This window comes from Octodon degus, unplaced genomic scaffold (genome assembly GCF_000260255.1).
Source record: "Octodon degus isolate 3935 unplaced genomic scaffold, OctDeg1.0 scaffold00070, whole genome shotgun sequence".
Taxonomy (NCBI): Eukaryota; Metazoa; Chordata; class Mammalia; order Rodentia; family Octodontidae; genus Octodon; species Octodon degus.
The window spans coordinates 8,004,185-8,023,725 of NW_004524646.1; the positions used below are offsets into that span (position 1 = coordinate 8,004,185).

Sequence of the window (19,541 nt, forward strand, 5' to 3'; positions counted from 1 at the left end):
TTCACGGAAAGTGTTCTCTTTCTCATTCATTTATGTATTTGCAGAACCATGTACCAATGTGGAGCCATAGGTCTCTATTTTGTACTCTGGGTTATAACCCCAGTGCTACAATATTTATTTTGTTCAAATTCTTCTAGCTCTGGGCATCAAGTGCCGTTTCAGTTGGCTTTTGTGTCTTTTTTATTTTTTATTTTTATCTATTTCTTTAAAATAATTTTATTGAGTTTTGTGTCTTTGATTGACTCAAATCACTGTATGTGTGTGCATGTGTGCGTGCGTGTGTGCGTGTGTGTGCGCGTGCATGGGTGTTTGGTGTCTGTTTCCTAGAGCACCTCCTTACTTTTTGGCACTATAAGATGCTCTAGGATCACCCTTTATATGGCCTCCCTCAGTCCCGCAGTCAAATATTTGTCCAAGGAACCTTGCTACTTTTGCTGAAGAAGGTATTACAAGCCAAGATCTAGATGTGTGTGCTCACTGTTACTGCAATATCTGCCGCTTCTAGACTATTTCAACGGGCAGAGGAAAGAAATCCATTTATGCACACTAAGGTTAGCACCTAAAGTCCTACCAAGACCCTCTCTCAGGTACAACCTTACTATATATCTGTACTAGGTTGGGTATGAGTTCATGCTGATGTTTCCAGCTACAGTCCACCGCAGTAGACCACTTTCGAGTTTTCTCCCCACGTTGGTGTGTAACCCTCCAGTCCATAGTGAGAAATCCACCCCGCTGCCCGCTTTGCGCCCCCACCGCCCACCTTTCACCCCCACAGCCCGCCTTCTGGTTGAACACTTGCTGTATCCGGTACACTTGCCCTCTGGAAACAGCTACATCAGCAAGAGTACCATGCTAGAGATTTCTTTCTTTCTTTTTCCACTGTGTTCCTCTTTATTCATTTTCAGTGTACCAACTTAAACTTGGATAGGCTGAATTAACCCAACCCACCTCTGGCAGGTACACTCAACATGCTGTATAAAGTATAACATTCAATCTATTATTTCTTTCTCAAGAGAGTTTTCTTCAGTCCATTAAGACCCAGCTCCCCTCACATGGGCTTTGGTGGAGGTCGTGGGGCAGCACCAGCAGGTCTAAATCGGGGTGGAGGAGTTCGGTCCTTGGGGGCTTCACAAGATCGATTTCTGACCACTTTGCTGTGAAGGGCACAACTCACACAGTAATGCAGCTCCACATACAGCTTGGGAAACACATAACCTTCAAAGACACTCGCTTCGGAAATGTCCCTGGCGGCGGTGGCCTCCACTACATTCCGAATGACAGACTTCTTAATAGCCTTATCCTTGGGTACGCACGGGGCGCAGTTCATGCAGCGCATAGGCTGCACATGACCGTGGTCCTTTTTGGCAGGACAGTTGTTCCTTCTTTTTTTCTTCATCTTGGAAAGGAGGACCCAAAAGAGCCCATTATAGAGATTTCGTTTCTAACTTACCTGTTTTGCAGATGTTAGCGGAGTACTTCTTCTTTGCTAGAGATGTGTTAGAAAATAAAGAATCCAGGTTACTAATGTACCCAAATCTCTGCCCACTGGAACTCACATTGTGACTGAGGGCCTCACTTGCTAAACCCGTCCCTCCCCAGGGGCATGGTGGTGGGTCGCGAGAGCTCTTGGCAGCTTTTCCATGGTGGGGCCAGGGGTGGCGCTGCTGTGCTCAGCACGCGGGTGTGGCTTGAGTCTTCCCCCAAGAGCTTGTGTCCTAGGGCAAAACATTAAAGGCACTGCCTGGGAGGGATGGAAACAGAAATTGTGGCAGAAATTGTGGGACCCCTAGTTGGTTCTCCCCAGAGGGTAGCTATAAAAGCACAAGCCTGGCCTCTGTCCTCCCTCTGAGGACAGGGAAGAGGAAGAGAACCTCTGGGTGTTAGTTATGGTGCAGCAGGGCTGACTCACCCCGCACTCTTTCTCATATGGCTTGGGTTTTTGCTATTTACTTTTGAGGTTCTGCTATATCACTCTTAGAAAGGTTTGGCTGAGTCGGACCTCCCCAAAGGGTGGGTGAGCACGCAGGTCCTGGAGTAACCATCCTCATTCTCAGAAGAGAGGTGACCTTTGGAAAGTTGTCAGTGGAACCTCTGGGAAACAGGTGTCCACATGGGATTCCACTCGTGGGAGAGGGAAGGGGGACAGGAGGGCTGAGGAGGAGGGAAGGGCAGGGTGGGGCAGGGGAGGAGGGCTGCATGGAAGGGCCAAGAAAGCTTCATCCAGGACAACCAGCAAGTCCCCAGCCCACACTCAGAGGAGTTCTGCTTCTGCAGCAAGCGTCAGCCCTGGTGACCCTGCCAGGCTCCTCACGACTGTGCACAAGATGCTGAGCACCCGTCTGCCCGTCTGCAGGGCCTTGGCTGTGTGCTTTGCTCTTGCGAATTTGTTAGTAGCATTGCAAACATTTCCCCCTGTTTAGCACATCCCTTACGACTTGGCAGGAGACAGAGAAGAGCGCCACAAGGAAACGCGTTCGAAAGATTTAGACAGACAAGTATTTTCTACATAGTTTTTGGGTCCTTCCTTTCCCTTCCCTTCCTTTCCTTTCCTCCCTCCTTCTCCCGCTCCTCCTCTTCCTTCCCTCCCTCCTTCTCTGTCCGGCTCTCTCTCCGTCTTTTTCTGTCTCTTCTCTCTCTCCCTTTCTCTCTCTCTCTCTCTCTCTCCTCTCTCTCTCTCTCTCTCTCTCTCTCTCTCTCTCTCTCTCTCTCTCTTTCTCTCTCTCTCTCTGTCTGTCTCTGTGTGTCTCTCTCCCTCTTCTCTCTCCCTCTGTGTCTCTCTGTCTCTGTCTCCTTCTGTGTCTCCGTCTGTCTGTCTGTCTGTCTGTCTGTCTGTCTGTCTGTCTGTCTCTCTCCCCCTCTCTCTCTCAGTGTTTGACCTTCCCTACAGTTTAAAAACATTCACTCCTGAGTATGAGTATGAGCTGCCTGGTGTGGACTCCACTGAGCTGGACAGCCAGTTTTCTGAAATGCAGAGTGTGGAGGGAGCTCACAGTGACCCTTGCCACTCACGTGAGTGTACGCCCACACGGCGGAGAGTGAGAGGCCAATCCGGAGTCAGAAGGTGGGCAGTAGGGCTGCCTCTCTTTTCTGTCTGGGCTTGAAGGAGGTCTCTAACCTCTTTATGCCTCTGTCTCTAATTTGCAAAATATGGAAAGCGTTATTTCCTCTGTTATAGTCCTACTAGGAGGAGTAAACGAGACAAGAAGCACAAAGCTCTTTATGGCGCGCCTGGCACAGGTTAGCTGCTGCATGAATCTGTCCCGCAAATATTTATTGAGGGTCTCAGCTGGGCCAGCCACTGTGTCCAGTGCGGACAACTCCAGTTTTTTGCTATAAATGTTATTGCAGTCAGTTGTGACTCTATTTTCTATTTTCCCACTTTTCTACCTGGAATTTATTCTAGAATTTAAATATTTTTAAAAAGACACAGGGACATTTTCAGATAGTCAGTTATCCCCTAATCATTCATTCAGTGATTACTCTTCTCCCCTCCACTATTAGAAGATATTCTGTCCACTGTATTCTAAACTCCCACGTCTGTTTTGGAAGGCCTGGCGTTCTTCGATGCTTTTCTAGTCATATTTTGTCTGATTACCTTCATGGATCTCTTTTGAAAGATTGGGCAAGTTTAGGTGAAGAAAATACTAAGTTTAAAAACGTTTGGGTTTTGTCTAATCCAGCGAGCGTAGCACGTTTGTCTCCACTTTTCCTCTGAAGGGCCTTTGCCTCTGTGCTTGAGTCTCCCATGAAGGACAGCGCAGGCAGCAGGGTGACTGGCTGAGCTCAGGACTGTGGGGTCCTGGGCGCTCCATGTACCGCTGGTCGTGGGCAGGGAAGGCCAGCCTGGCTTCTGTTGGGGACACCTACGTCAAGCCTCAGACCTGCGGAATGACTCAATCACCCCAAATAACACATTCATCATCCCCTCGTCTGCTTATTATTCTTGCGGCCAAAGCGTTAGAATTTTACTTTCTTAGCAATTTGGAGACGCGCAGGGCGCTGACAGTGTACTGCTTGGCTGCTGCTCACAGGTTAGCCCTCCTCTCTGGCTGGAGCTTGGCACTGCATGGCTGACACCCGCCTACCCCACCCTCCCCACGCACAGTCTCTGGCAGCCGCCATCGGGTCAGGGAATCCCTGGGCTCTTCACGAAGGTTCAGACAGCACAGTGCACGGCTCTGGTTTCTGCAGGGCTGAGACCGAGGGGCAATGTTGCTGATCAACCTCAGAGTAGGTAAGGCTGGCATCCGCTGCGTGCCTGTTATGAGCAAGGGATTCGTATCTGCTGACCATCTTTGGCCTTTCCACCCCCTTTGGACTGGCTCAACTTTTCTCAGTTGCAAGAAAGGAGTAGGAAAATCACTGAGGCAATAAACAACCACATGAATCCCCATAGGTCCCCAGGGCGCTGCAGGCTGCTTCCCCATCCTGGGACCCATGGGCACGATACAGCAGGGGCAGGGAGGCAGCAGGGTGCACAGCTGTGCTCCTGTGTGGGTCTCCTGGGCAATCAGGCTGCCCCCAGGCATGCCGCCCCGCTTCCTCATCTGCTAAGCCAAGCTCTTCCACATCGGGCTTCCCTTTCTCCTCCGGTTTCCTTCTTGTCTTCTATCGAGAGCCGGCTGAAGTCCACCTGACCATTCTCCCAAGGAGGGGCTGCTGAGACCTTTGTGGCTGTCTCCATCCAGCTTTGTTTGCCGGAGAAGGCAGCCCCTGTGCATCCCCTTGGTGGGGTCCCCGCACTGGTGTATTCAGCTTGCCCTCCTGCCCCTCTGACTGGCATCTGCTGCCACCCTGGCCCCTGTCACTCCCCCCGTCACGCTATCTTACAGACCACGACATCACCTGAGTTGGGTGCAATGCTTTCTCTGCCTACTTCCACAAAACACAGTATGTTTCTGTCTCGGTTACTTTTCTTTTGTTGCTGAGACAGAACACCTGGTGCCCAGAATTAAGGAAGGAAGGGCTGATGTAGCTCACACTGTGTGGAGGCTTCCGTCCATACTCAGCCGGCTCCAAGGCTGAGTGGTGCGGGGACTCAGGCTCAGTGCTTGCGATTTCTGGACTTGAGGGTTCCAAACGTGGTTTGGGCCTTATGCCTTTACTGGGTATTGTTCAGGTATTTTGAGTCTCCCGAAAGAGCCCAGGGAAATTGGATCAAGGGAGCTTATTCTAAACATTACTATACAGACGAGTCCTTGAAATGCGACACAGGGTCTCTCCAGTGACTAGGAAGATGCTGGATCGTGAGCACAAAGTCCGTGAGAGGATCCTAGAGGGGGCAGCACAGAGATTCCTTCATTTTCCCACATTTTCATACTGTGTACCGGCTGTACAGATGAACGGATGTTATTCTGGAAGATTTGTACTTGAACACGGCGCACTTCACGCCCTGCACCCCTTCACCCCACCCTCGCACCAGTTTTCCCATTTTGGAGGATTCGGTATATTTTGATCTTATTCATGCCCCCCCTTACGCATCTTCACACTCCCTCTTCCACTCCCCCTTTCCTTCGTCTTGTCTAGTAATGTTTCCTTACTACTGTGTCATCACCTTTTATAGATTTCACATATTAAGGAGAATATGTGAGTCTGTGCTATTGTGCTCAACATGATGATCTCGGGGTCCATCTATTTTTCCTGCAAGAGACAGAAATTTCATTGTTTTCCATGGCTGAGTAATGTTCCATTTGGAGCTGCAATGTACACCGGTTTTCTTTTTGTTCTGCATTTTAGGGAAGGGTCTACAGGGTGTTCAGGGTCTCAGTACTAGATCAGACTTGTAGGGAACCACCTGTTTACAGCCTCCCAAAAGCTGCGATTACAGGAGTGTGCCACCATACCCAGTCTCAATTGCTGTCTCAGCACACCTGAGGGTGTGGGGCTGGCACGGCAGGCCCGGGGATCAAACCCTCGGCCCCTGTGCCTGCTTGTAGGCTGTTAACCTGCTGAGCTATTTGGCTGGCCCTGGTTTTCTCTTTATCCTTCCTCCAGCAGCTCTGGCTCAGTAGGACCTCGGCAGTGAATGGCAGATAGAATGGACGAGTTTCTCATGATGGTGAGATCTAGCCACATTTATGACTGTTTTTAATTTTGTTTTTTAGATACAGGGTCTCATTACACAGTTCAGACTTGTAGTGATCCTCCTGTCTTGGCCTCCCCAGAGCTGGGATTACAGGTGTGAGCCACCAAGCCCAGTTTTGGGGCTTGCATGGTGCATCCAGGGTTCTGGGGCTGACATGGCATGTGGTACCGGGGATTAAACCCAGGTCCTTGTGCTCACCAGGCAGGCTCTTAGACTGCTGAGCTATCTCCTCAAGTCAACGCACTTACAATTTTAAGAATATTCTTGGTATAAGTCAGAAATTCATTGGGCAGCTAGGCAGAGCACAGCAATGTGAGGAGGACCAGGGTCCTGTGACGGAGGGCTGATGTCGCCAGGAGGTCCATTCAGGCCCGCTCCTTCCCCTAGTACAAAGCTGAGGAAAACTTGCTGTGAGATGAGAGGGTGCTTCCACTTAGCCAGAGTGTGAGGAGGACGTCAGAGCGCAGGGCTCTGGCTCCATCTGTGACAAGTTTTCTCCAGGGTGCTGGCCCAGGGGTCCTCTTTGGTCTGCTCCCTGGGGGCTGCTGCCACACGTGACTGAGTAGGCGGGACCCGGAGACTCGTTCCCTCGCAGAAGTCCAAGGCCGGGGTGGCAGGCTGGCTCCTCCCGACGGTGAGGGGGAACCTGCCCTTGCTTCTCCTGCAGCTCCGGGTGTGCAGCCCACCTCAGATCTCTCGGCTTCGGACTCCTCACTCCAGTCCCTGCCTCAGCCTCCACCTCCACGCGGGGGGCAACGGGGGTCTCAGTGTCCGAGGTGGCCATGAGCAGGAAGGAACAACCTGTTTTCTGTGGATAGCTTCTCTGCCAGGCCCGATTCTCTGTGCCCAGAATTCCCTCTCTTGATGCAGACACCAGACACTGAGTGGGCCCCACCCTAATCTCATAGGATCTCATTTTAAGTTGAGCGTGCCCACAAAGGCAGAGTCAAAGGTCACATACGCTGGTACTGACATGGAACTTGAGCGACCTTTGGGGGCAGGGAAGTCAACGCACAACATTGTCCTTGTTCAAAAGGTCCTGAGGTTGGCGTGTGTCCTCGGAAGTTCTCATGCTGGAACCCGGCACCTTCAGTGCGACAGGGCGGGGAGGGTTGGAGGAGGTCCCCGGGATGGAGGCTCCGCCCTCCTAGTGGGTGAGCGCTGTGGCCGCGGTGTGGGGTCACTGCCAGGAGGGTGTTCTTGTTGGGAAAGTGGCTCTGGCCCCTTTGCTCCTCTCTGCCCCTCTGCCTTCCCTGAGGGGACCATGGCACCAGCACAAAGGCTCCTGCCCCGTACCAGCACTTGGACCTGGGACACTCCAGCCTCCAAAGCATTGAGAAATAAATCGTTTTTATATAAACCTCACAGTCTGTGACGTTCTGTCAGAGCAGCACAAAGCAGACCAAGACAGGGAGACCCAAAGAGGCTTTATTAGAACGGAAGGGCTGGGTGGTGCCCAGCAGCCCGCTGCTGTGTGCTTCTGTCGGAGCTCCAGTTCCAGCACAGCGTGAGCAGAGGCGTCCACGTTAAGAGAAGGGTTTGCGAGATGTGGGCCTGGCCCTGCAGAGGTGCACGGAATCGCGGGAGGCCCTTGTGTACTGCCTCATGCCGATTGGGACTTGAGGTGAAGTTTGTTTAGTAGAAAATGTCATATTTGTGCTTAACATTAGAAGCGCTATCCTGTGGCTAGCTTTGAATCTATATGCATTAAGGTTCATCATCTTGGCTCTGGTGCTAGTGCTGACCTGATTGTACAAAAGCGGTTTTAAGTGGCATCACATAAAGGTCAAATAGCTCATAATTCCAGAGCTTCTGACAAATAGGGTTGGAAACTCTGCGCTTCCCACTCATGGCTGTGCAGACACCGAGTGTCTCCTGCCTCCCTGCCTGGCTTCAGGTTCCTGAGTCACTGCTTTGATTGCCCGACAGGCAGTAGCACTGTGCCTTGTTAAGTGGCTTTCCTGGGAGACCCACCTCTCTGCGATTCGTTCTTCCCGATATTCCCTTGGCCAGACCTCTGTCCCCTCCCCACGTGGTTCTCATTCAGTGCCCACCACCCGGCCCCACCCCACCCATCTTTTGAGGCCGGCCAAGTTCCAGCACTGCTACTGTCCCAACTACGGCTGACAGCAGAACGCTGACATCACTAGTCAGGGGAGGTCATGCAGCAGCCAGGCACACATTCTGGAGTCTCGGGTACAGGGCAGACATGGGGACAGGTATCACGGGATCGCAGAACCTGCTCCCACCCCCACCTTGGCTAATGGAGCCTGAGGTTCAGCAAGATTGGACGGACTCCACCTCTGTATGCCACGAGAAAGCTATTTGTCGCATTTGCATCTACATCTAATAGAGTTTACAGAAGAATGAACTTTATCCAATGCCATAGGACAGTTATTACATTATATTTCTTAAATTATAAAATTATGTCTTTTCAAATGTTATAGTCCTAAAATCAAGCTGTGGCTGAAAATAGATCTCTTGTTGCCTGTGCAAATGTTACCTCTGCCTGTCAGGTGCTGTCTCCTCACCTGAGTTATTTGACTTGGCAGTCCCACCTAGAGTTAAATTGAATCCCTAATTGTCACTTGTGATGTCTTCAAAGAGATTACATTCTGGGGTGATGTTAGAACAAACGCTGTTGTAGGCAGAAGGGCCAGAGCACAGGGCTGTGTTTGGTGAATTTACTTAGCTTGAAGCAGATATCTATGGCCGGAGGGGTCCTGCCCTTTCTCATTGTCTGGAAAAGTACCAGCTGTCTGGGCAGGAAGGATGCTGACCCACAGTATATATGGCTGTCCTTGCTTGCAAGACACGCATAAAAGGGTGGCACAGGCCAGGCAATGCAGCCGGCTGGCGCTAAGAAAAATGGAGCAAGTCCTTAGGGCGGATCGGAGACCTTGTGGGGCGGGAGAGCTAACAGGACGGATCTTTGTGGATGACCGACAGCATCTCAGGAGTGAGGAGTCCGAATTGGGCTGAATTCTGGGAGAAGCTGTCTCCTTCCAGCAGCAGGAATTCAATTAAGGAAAGAAGAAAATGTTGAATTTCACTAAATGAGAAGCAGAAAGAAGGCCAGTGTTCGATCCTGGGGATCGAACTCAGGACCTTGCATTTGCCAAGCAGGCACTTACACAGCTGAGCTATCTCCGCGGACCCATGCTGCCATTCTTAAGAAACAACAGAGCTAATGTTGTGAGCGGAAGCTGGAGAGGGCAGCATGTCTCCACCAAGTGTCCGGGCCAGGGCCTAAGAGGTGTGACACATCAGACTCTGACACATGGCAGAGGCTTGGGCTTACATAACACATAAATGTCACTGTCACCCAAGTGTTCTCTAATGTCCACCTTATACCATACTACTTTTTCTTCAAAAAGAAAGCTAGTATTGAATCTGTGGATATTTTATAATCATTGAAATTCCAGCAGTCTCACTTCTGAAAAAGAGAGGTTGTGGTATCTTTTGAAAAAGACCTCCACAGTCTCCTGTACTCAGAGACCGGGCTTTGGGAAGGTGATGGGGTCGTTGCGCCGTGCGCATGCGTTGTGGGCTCATGGCTGGGCGCCCTGTCGGGAGGCAGGTGTTGCTTGTGGGCGGGGCCTAGCAGGGCTCCTCCCTTCTCTCGCTGCTTTCTGGCTGCTGTGGATTGAGGATTGAGGATTGAGCGCCGCGCCTGCACCATGCTCTCCCGCCATCCGGCTTTTGCCTTGGAGTATGCTGACTGCATAAACTGAACAGTCTGAGCCATAAGCCGGAAGAAACTTCTTTCATGTGCAGGTATTTTGTGCCAGCAACAGAAGCGTGAATATATGTAGATCACCAAAAGAACTGAAATCGGGATTTCCAAGAGCCCTCAGTTCTTCCATTGCGGCGCTATTCACAATAGTGAAGAGAGTGACAAAGTCTGCGTGTGTGTGGATGGATAGGCGAACAGAGAAAGTGTGGTCTAGACAGGTCGTGGAGTGTTGCTTAGCCTTAAGAAAGAAAGCAATAGTGTAGTGTGCAGTTACATAGAAGAACAACGATGACATTACGCAAAGAGTGATGCGCGAGTCAGTAACAGAGGGACAAATTACCATGTGATCCCATCTCTGTGGGGCACTTGGAATAGCCCAGTGCAGAAGACAGCAATTGGAGTGGTCGTCTGCCCGGGCTGAAGGATGGAGGAAACGGGGCCTCGCTGGTCAGTGAGTGGAAAGTTGCAGTCATGCAAGATGCGTACGATCCAGCATGCGTTAGAGTGGCTGCAGGCAGCGTACCACGCGGTCGCTAGCTTCAAGAGGGTGTCAGGGCAGGTCTCAGGTAAATGACATGAACAAAATATGTCGTACGCACTGCACCCCCAAATGTGAAACTGGAGGGGAGAGTGGAGCAAAGGGGGTAACAGGAGGTGGACATGCAAATGTAGAAATCTGACAAAATGGAACATGCTTATCTGCTTAACCAATAAAAGGAACAAGCAAGTGATAAGTTATGTAAGAAGGTAGACTCCTATTACGCGTTCTTGCCTTAATAATGGTGCAGAGGACAGGGGAGGATGCCTTTGAAGGCGATGGATGTATTTATTACCTGGTCTGCGGCAGGGGTCTTAAGGGTGAGTCCAAGTCCAAATTCACCCACTGTGCACTTTTCCTACGTGCAGTTTTTATGAATCAGCACATCTCAGTACATGAGTTAAGAACACTCAAAAATTGGATGAAGTGTAAATTATTGTCTGCGTATGTTCATAAACATGACTCCCCTGATTGGAGCAGGTGCATTATGACCCACAGTGGCTGGGGATCCCTGGTCCTATTCAGACCCACTTCTTTTTTTTTTCCTTTTTCTTCTGACTTTCTGGGACAGGGCCTCACTTTGCAGTTCAGGCTGGCTCTGAATTCTCTTTGTGGCTTAGATTTGCATCAAACTCACAGCGATCCTCCTGCCTCAGCCTCCTGAGAGCTGGGATTGCACATGTGCCCTACAGTACCCCACAGACCTCCTTCTTTATTCACCTGGTCTTCTGTTCTGTGTGGTAATCCCTTCCAGGGTCCTGTGCTACTACGAGTCCATAACAGGTTTCTTTATTTTTTTGTATTTTAGGAAAGGGTCTATGGGGTGTTCAGGGTCTCACAATGAGATCCAATTCTAGTGATTCTCCTGTTTACAGCCTCCTAAATGCTGGGATTACAGGTGCATGCCAACATGCCCAGTCTCAATCGCCATCTTAGTGTGTCCCAGGAGCAGGGCCAACGCAGCAGGCCCAGAGATCAAACCTCCAACCTCTGCACCTGCTTGCAGGTGCTTTAACCTGCTGAGCTATTTGGCTGGCCCTCAGGTTTCTTTATTATCAGTGTTATGCCTCCAGGAATTGTGTTGGGGCAGTGCAATAGAAAACCCAAGAGCTGTAACATAAACAATATGGGCTTAGTTTTTCATAGAAAGCAAGCTCAGAAGTAGAAGGTGGTGAGTGCTGGTTCAAGGCCAGTGACACTGGGAGGTTCTTTGCGCTTTTATGTGGCTGCAAACAAAGTGCAGTAGCTCCAGCCATCGCATCTGTGTTCCAGGCAGGAAGAGAAAAAGCCCAAGAGAAAACTTTGCTCATTTTGAAGAACTTTCCTAAAACTTAACCCTCTAACTTCTCACATCTCTTTGCCTAGAACTGTAAGAAAGAAGCTGGGGAATGGAGGGTTATTTTCAAGCTGGGTTTCATCTTCCACAGTTAAGTTTTTTAATTAAGAAAGCCAGAGATAATGGATATCAAAGGACAAACAGCAGGACCATTGAGCCTTCCTGCGACACACCTTCTCTCTACCTGTGTTTGCTCAGAGGACACAACGAGAAGGAAAGCTGTCTCCCAGGGCTCTACATGACCCATTTCTAGCTGAAAACCTCATAGGTGCAGTCCAAGATCACCTCCAGGGCAGTCGCTTTCCTCGCCACGTGGACCTCTGCACAGCATGCTCCGCTGTCCCTGAGTCCGGCAGGAGAGCAACGTGTAAGAAACTGTTTCTCAGTGCGCAGCAGGCAGAGCCTGGAAAGCCTTTCCTGGACCGTGTTGAAGGCCTCCTGGCCATGACACGTGCAGCCTCCCTCTGGCCCTCTGTGCTAGGTGCTGTGGGGTTCCACCAGTGCAGCCACCAGGCAGCTGTGGGACCACTGCACCCTGCGATCCCCCGCCCCCAGTTCACCATCCTGTGGCCCCCAGTATGGGAATTGGCTCTTTCCACTCCCCAACTCCATGGTCTGCTTGCCTCTCAGGGCCTCTCTCTCTGCCCTTGGGGTAACTCTGTGAATCTGTACCCGCAGGGGATGGGGGAGCTCTGGAGAGCAGGGTGCTTGGTCCTTGGACTCTAGCATCCCTTCGCAGGGCAGCTTGTGGGCCTTGTGGTAGCTGCTTAAGTGAAATAAAGCCAAGTCCACTCCTAGTACCAAGGTGACCTGGCCTTGCTGAAGCCCAGGCTGTGACAAGGTGGGGTTAGCTAGACCGAAGCTGGGCTGCACATGCTGACAGAGGAGAGTGGCTGTCCCAAGGCCCTGCACACCAGTGCTTGGTACACCTGTGCAGTTAAAACCTCACCTTAGCTGCTATGTTTGATTCTAACGCTGGCTTAAAACAACGCCGATCATCCTTCTCTAGTTCTAGAGGCCAGAAGGCCAGCATCCCTTCGGCAGAGCCGTGTTCACTCTGGAGGCTCTGGGGAAGCATCCGTCTGCTGCCCTTTGCTAGCTTCTGGAGGCCGCCTGCATCGCCTGTGTGGGGCCCATCTCCACCTCCACAGCCAGCGGTGCAGCACATGCCAATCTCTCTCTCACTCTGTAGTCACATCACCTTCTCTTGTGACACTTCTGCCTTCCCTCTTTAAAGAGCCTCCTCCCTTCATTGAGCCCATCCATAAAATCCAGGGTCACTACCCTCGTCAGTCTCCTTCATTCAGTGGTGTCAGCTCTGTGATTGTTTTTGTCCAATGGTTTATCAGTTAGGGCTCTCTAGGGGAACAGAGTCGATGGGGAATATGTGCGTAATCATGCAAGGGGGTTCACCGGGAAGGTTCACAGGAGCAAGGCAGCAGAGGCCACCAGGGCCACCAATGGGAACAGAGTGAAGAGTGCACGGTGGCTGTGTGCACACTGCAGAGCTGGGGGAGCCCGCAGCTGCTCAGCCTGAGAAGCGGGAAACTGCACAGAATGCGAGAGGCCAAGAGTGTAGCACCAGCCCGGGGACAGAGGCGGCAAGCTCCCAGGAGGGACACTGGGATGAGCTTGCGTTGGAGAGCAGGAGCAGCTGGGGACAGATATCCAAAGGCAGTGGAAAGCTTAGAGCTCTTCTAACACGGGGGCCTTTCCTTCTTTCCCCTTTTCCCGGGTCCAGCCTGTAAGCTGTGGTTGAGGTCGCCTGCGTCTGCGATTGGCCTTCTTCCCTCCGTTTGCGGGTCTCTGTGCCAGCCATCCAGGGACACACACAGAAATGCCTTTCACTAATCAGTTAGGTGTTTCTAAATCCACTCGGGCTGCCGTGGCATGATTGACAGTTACGCATGACCTTCATGGGCTCCAGGACCAGGATCTGCACATCTTTAGAAGCCACTGCTCCAGTTCCCTTAGTGTTCTCTTGCTGCCCAGGGGAACGGTGAGCGAACCTCCCTGAGGCTTCCCAGGCCTCGATTCACACCTGCACCTTCACCACGGTATACACCACCTTTCATCAGGAAAGTCCGCCTGCCTTTACAGGCCTGTCTCCCCCACCAGGCTGTGGGTACCTGGGTACTAAGGCAAACAGTACTTATTTCCTGAAGGCAAAGCAGCATGGCTGGCCTAGGCAGGTTCTCAATGAATGCATGAATGGGTCCCTTCATCCAGGCAAAGCTAACTCAAGTTGACAGCCCAGGACCCCAGGGAACCTGGAGCCCAGGATGACTCAGAGCCGGCATGGGGTCAGCGCAAAGACCCCAGGTCCCCGGCCCCCATCTGCAAGCCCCTTCTGCTGCGCTCACCCTGGGAGCTGGCCAAGCACATCTTATTTCCTGAAACCTATTTTTAAAAGCTCTCAGTACTGGCGGGCATCATTGTGGCTATAAATAGAAGCCATGGATTTTATGATCAGAGAAAATGAGTCCATCATATTAAAAAAACACACATACGCTATTTATAGTCCAAGGATTTCCACAGCTGAGCAGAGAACCCCTGGCAGAGTTTCCTCCCAGCCATGCAGCAGCAAGGGGAAAGCATGTCACCCTGAATGGCATGGACTCAGAAAACTGGAGTTCTAAAGGAGGGAATCATGCAACATACATGAAATTGACAGGCATCTGTTGGAAAGAGAAGGCGCTGCTGTTTGTGGAGCAGCCCTGGATCTGGAGGGTGCAAACAGTGCAAAGGCTTGCGACTGGAAACACCAGACAGGCCAAAGCACCAGGGCCTGCTGTGCTCCTCTGAGACAGGAGGAGCCGCCCGCCATGCTTGAGTGCTCGCCACACGCCACATGCGGCGAGGACACACCGTGCACTCTCGTCGCCTCGGCAGGCATGACACAGCCCCCCATGGGCAGGCGCTTCCCCAGCCCCGCATCTCAGATAGGAAAACCAAGACACAGTGAGGTTCAATAGTTACGCATGAACTTCATGGGCTGTCCTTTTGTCCAAAGAGCAGTGGAGCAGTGGCTTCTAAAGATGTGCAGATCCTGGTCCTGGAGCCCATGAAGGTCATGCGTAACTGTCCTTTTGTCCAAAGGTTGGACAGATGCTGGGACTTCGAAGGATCCAGCTGTCTTAAGCACTAAGCCAGACTGCCAGCTTGTGGCCTGGAGGCTCCATGAGGCTGGGGAAGCCTGCTGGGAACTCCTGTGGTTTCTGCAACTTCCACCCTCACGTCCTTCTGACCCCTGTGACAGTGCTTCCTTCTCCTAACTTTTCTTCCTTCCTCTCTTCCTATTTGGCAATCTTTCAGTTGAAGAAGTGGTCATGTGCCTCATATCCAGGGTGATGCCAGGGAGGGGGCCATGACCCATTAGGACAGCCGTTAACCACAGACGACCAGAGCTGTCCCACCAGGAGCCGCTGAGCTGCCTGGCTCTGCCCCAGGGAAGTGGTTCTTCCTCCTAGCTGGATGATTTTCCCACTCCTATGGCCCAACCTGCTCCAAGTCCTCTTGTCTTCCTGCGGCAAGCTAAGAAAACTGTCTGTGCTGTAATACCCTGAGCAGCCTTAGTACAAGCAGGTGCTGCATCTGTTAGCAGTCTGCACTGCTGGGGAGAATGCAGACAGCCACAGAGCAGAGGCCTAGGAATGGCAGCCGGGTACCAGACATGGGCGCTGCGCAGACCGAAGACCAACTTCAGAGACGGGCTTCCCTGCCAGTGCTGGGGTCCTGCAGGATCAGGGAAATGAGCATTGAAAAAAGATTTTGTGACCACTGCTCCTGATACCGTCACTATCTCCTCAGCCCCTGCGCGTGCCCAGGGCACCCTGATCTGCCCTGGCAGCAGTGCCCTCTTACTTGTTTCCCTGGTGAACACCCTCCTAATTAGGGGAACACCCTCCCAGTTGTCCCCCATTCTCTACTCCCCCTCCTTCCCTGCTGGTCATTCGTCACACTTCAACAGAAGTATTTTCTGAAGACTCAGAAGGTCACAGCCACTCTGTGCCTTCTCAAGCACCTTCCTTGAGCCCTGAGCTAAACTTTCTGGGGCCTTTCTTAAGGGCTTTGGGTCTCAGGCTGGTTCTTATCTCTGGTGTCTCATCTTACTGTTCCTACATAGGGGGCTTTGACTGTAGCCATAACAAGTCCCCTGCTGTCCCCCTGGATCTACCTGCTCATCTGTGATTCTTCTCAAGCGCAGGAAACCCCTTGGGAATAGGGACAGTGCCTTCCTATCTCCTCATCCTGTGGTCTGTTGGGATCTCAGCATTTGTTAACAGATTTAAATGGATGAGGCGTGGATGGTGAGGGAGGGTGTGGGTGTGTGTGAATATGGACTATGTTTGGAATCCACCTACCTCTTAAACAGCCTCACTTTCAACTTTGTCTCTTTTAAACCCTTTCCTGGCCATCCCCTCAGCCTGGTGTTTTTGCGTCGGCCTTCTAGGAGCCCAGGCACTGCAGCATAGACATATTTTCCATGTGTCTGCCCTGCCCAGGAGACCTCCCCATGCAAGAGAGAGGCCATGTTTTAGATAGAGGCGTATGCATAGTTCCTAACTTTAAAGACATTAAGCTTTAATGACCGAATAAGCTGACCAGATAATGAATGAAAAGGACAGGAGACATGCGGTATCACACGGAGATTTACACATGACTGGAGTAAGGTTCTTCTGTGCCAGTTTCCAGTTCTTCGTTCTTCCCAATATTTCCTAGTGTAAACAATAAGTGAGAATCTAATTAGTTCTAGAATGTTTTCAGAAAGAGACATGCTCTCTCTACATTGCCCAGGCTGGCTTTGAACTCCTTGGCTCAAGCAATCTTCCGGCCTCAGCCTCTTGAGCAGCTGGTTCTGCAGGAGTACACCACCAGGACAAGCTAACTTTTAGGAGTTTTTCTAGGTCTCTGGTGCCACAGAACACAGCTGTCAAGTGGGATCCAGCCCCCCCCCCCAGCCAAGTGAGAAATGTATTTGACTGAGATGCCAAACTCAATCACCGATCAGTGCTTTCCTTTCTGGAAGAATGGTACCAGGGCACTGTGAGTTTAACCATGCATCCTAAATGGCTGGCTCACAGAGCAGGCGATGATATCCAGAGAGAGGAGCTGTTGACAGTGTGGAAGACAGGAACAGATTTCAGAGCTAAGAGGAGCTCAGAGCAGGAAGAAGAGCCCCAGACGAGGGCTGGATTAGATCTCCAACCTTTTTCTAACTTCTTGGCCTGTCTAGGCTTTAGCTCACATTGCTACAAGATGAAGAATCCAGACTGTATTTTCTCTAAGCCATTTCCAAGTCCTCAAGTTCTGTTTATATCTGTGAAGCTCCTGTGGGTTGACATGAGGGGCTTAGAGGTTACTAACAAAGGAAGAAATTTTCCAGTAATGTGGTAAGAAGTAGGATTTTCCCCAAAAGTTCTAGAATCAAAAGTAAATATGATATAAATAAGAGATACTTATTAAACACTTACTAGATTGAATAGAGAATTAATTCACCTATAAGAAATATCCTGGTCATAATCCTTACCATTACCAACAGATCCCCTGAGAGACTATTCTTTCTATTGAATCTGGTTCCTTCCTCTGCTGGAGAAATCCTTCCACTTTCTTCTTTTGGTGGGTGAGTATAGAGTCTTGTTCACTGTGTCTCCAGGGCTGAGTCCCAAATCCAGATAATAGAAGATGTGTAACAAATGCAGGTTGAAGTAACAGAAGTGGAATGCACGTTCCTAGCCATCAGTTCCATCAATAAAGAGATTCAGTACAGTCTTTTCCCTAAGATTACCTAAATATCAGATATATCTTTTAGTCCCTGCACTGGGAATCCATGTTTCCCATGCCTCTTAAACAAAAGGAAAAACTTGATGATAATCTGTTGTTTTGTGAGTGTAGGATTTAAAAGTTCTTAGCACTCTCATATTCATTATTAACTAGTAATAAAAATCAGGACTGAGACTGGAGGAGCATTTTGTGCTTTGCCCAGGGCTGTCACACTCATAGTCTCCTATGCCGTGAAGCAGCAATTTTTATCCCCATTTTTCATGTGAAGAGATCAAGGTTGAGAGAGCAGAAGTGACTGAAGTCTCACGGGGAGTCAGAGTCTGGCCAGGGCTGGAATCAGGCCACAGGGACGTCCCTCCAAGCCGCAGGTTGAGTCCTCCTATGTAGCCTTCTCATATCCCTCGGTCATCTACTTTTTTTTTTGTGGAACTGGGGATTGAACTCAGGCCCTTGCACTTGCCAGGGAAGAAGCGCTTAGTCCACTGAGCCAACTCCCTGGCCCCAGGCCATCTACTCTTGCTTTCTACAAAAACACACAAGGGAGGTCTGTGACTTCATGGGTTTGTGTCAGCCTTGATCATTTATTGTTTTCTTTGCTATCAAAGAAGAGGGATTTTACTGAAAGGTTGAAAATGATTTTATGTAAGGGAAGAAGGAAAGGAGAGGAGATGGAAGAGAAGGAGGGAGGGAAGAAAGGAAGAAAGATTGCAAAGTATTCATACATTAGATTTATTTAATTCTCATTGGGAACCTCGGAGTCGAGCCTATGATGCCCATTTCACAGATGAAAAATATGTTGACAAATCTCTTTCCCAATGCCTCACTGTAAATAAAAGGCAAAGCTGAGAAATCTCATAGCCTTCTTGAGATTTCATTTTGCAGAACTTATAGTGGAGAAAAGAAGCAACAAAAGCAGTATAAGCCACACAGAACAATAAGGCTAAAGCTGTCTTAGATAACAACACATGAGTCAATAATTCGCTCTACTGAGTTACAACGAAAAGAGCTAACAATGGCTCTCAGCTTTGAAAAGTGTAGCTCCATGAAGGAGCACTCGGAGCAGATGTCCTGGCCCTGAAATTCCTACACTAAGCTTTTCATTAGATGGTACCACAACATAATAAATAACTACCAGTTTGCATACTCCTTTAGAATGCTTTATCAGCATGGTTGCCATTTAAAAGGTGTTTTTTTTTTTTTTTAACTTTTGTGAGTTGCACCAATTTCTAGTTAGCATCTTTTTGGAGTTTTAAACTTCTGCTATTTCACTGAAAGCCAAAAAGAAAGAGAAGAGAAAGACATAACATCTAAGTTGGTGGCAAGTGCAAATTCAGCCCTTATATACGTAAATTGCTGTTTGAGTGCCTTGTCCCAAAAAGGCATTTAGTTTAAAGCAAGGAGACTTTGTTGAGTCTCTGGTGTTTGGCAAAGGGAAGGGCTGATGGCAAGATGAATATAGCAAGGCTTTTGACTTCAAGGAGTTCAACACTGCTGGGGAAGGTGGGCACAGCCATTGCCAACTTGAGTGTGAACCCCACTGAGCAAGCCTCCTCCGGTCTTCTCTCAGTTTCGTATACTCACATCCACATATTTGCAGCTCCTTTGTGTGTTCATGATAGAAAATGTGTCCCTGCCACGTACATGTCTTAGTACTGTCTTACCGCAATACTACTCTTGTTGCCAGTGGCGACAATTGGCCTTCATACCTTGCACTGATGCTCACAAATCACTGTGGCGCTCAGTGTGTCTTAAGTGCATGGAATCACATGGGTTCAGGCAGGTAATTGCTCTCAACTAAAAATATTTATGTTCAATTTTCTGCAGCTAGCAAATTTGAGAAATTATCTTTTTAAGGTATTGTAACACAAACCCCTTGCGGCCCATTCCTAGCGGTGCCAAGATGCACGCTGACACTCTTCAAGCATTAAAAAGAGCAAGCCAAACATTTCAACTATTTTCACTACGTGAACCAAACCAGTGGGGAGTGTACATGACTCTGCAGAAACAAGACCATTATTCAGCAAAAAAGACATGCTTTCTGCATAAGGCTATAAAATAATTT

General features: G+C 49.9%; 1 protein-coding gene across 1 annotated transcript; it reads right to left on the reverse strand.

Annotated features, from left to right (window-relative positions):
• Positions 1 to 1,048: 1,048 nt before the first annotated feature.
• Positions 1,049 to 1,396, reverse strand: LOC105742747 (40S ribosomal protein S26-like). Its single transcript, XM_012515586.1, has one exon. It carries the CDS (start codon positions 1,394 to 1,396, stop codon positions 1,049 to 1,051), a length of 348 nt encoding a protein of 115 aa, XP_012371040.1.
• Between the last annotated feature and the right edge of the window lie 18,145 nt (positions 1,397 to 19,541).

Coding starts and splice junctions, on each gene's coding strand:
- LOC105742747 (XM_012515586.1), bottom strand. CDS start 1,396: ATGAAGAAAAAAAGAAGGAACAACTGTCCTGCCAAAAAGGACCACGGT.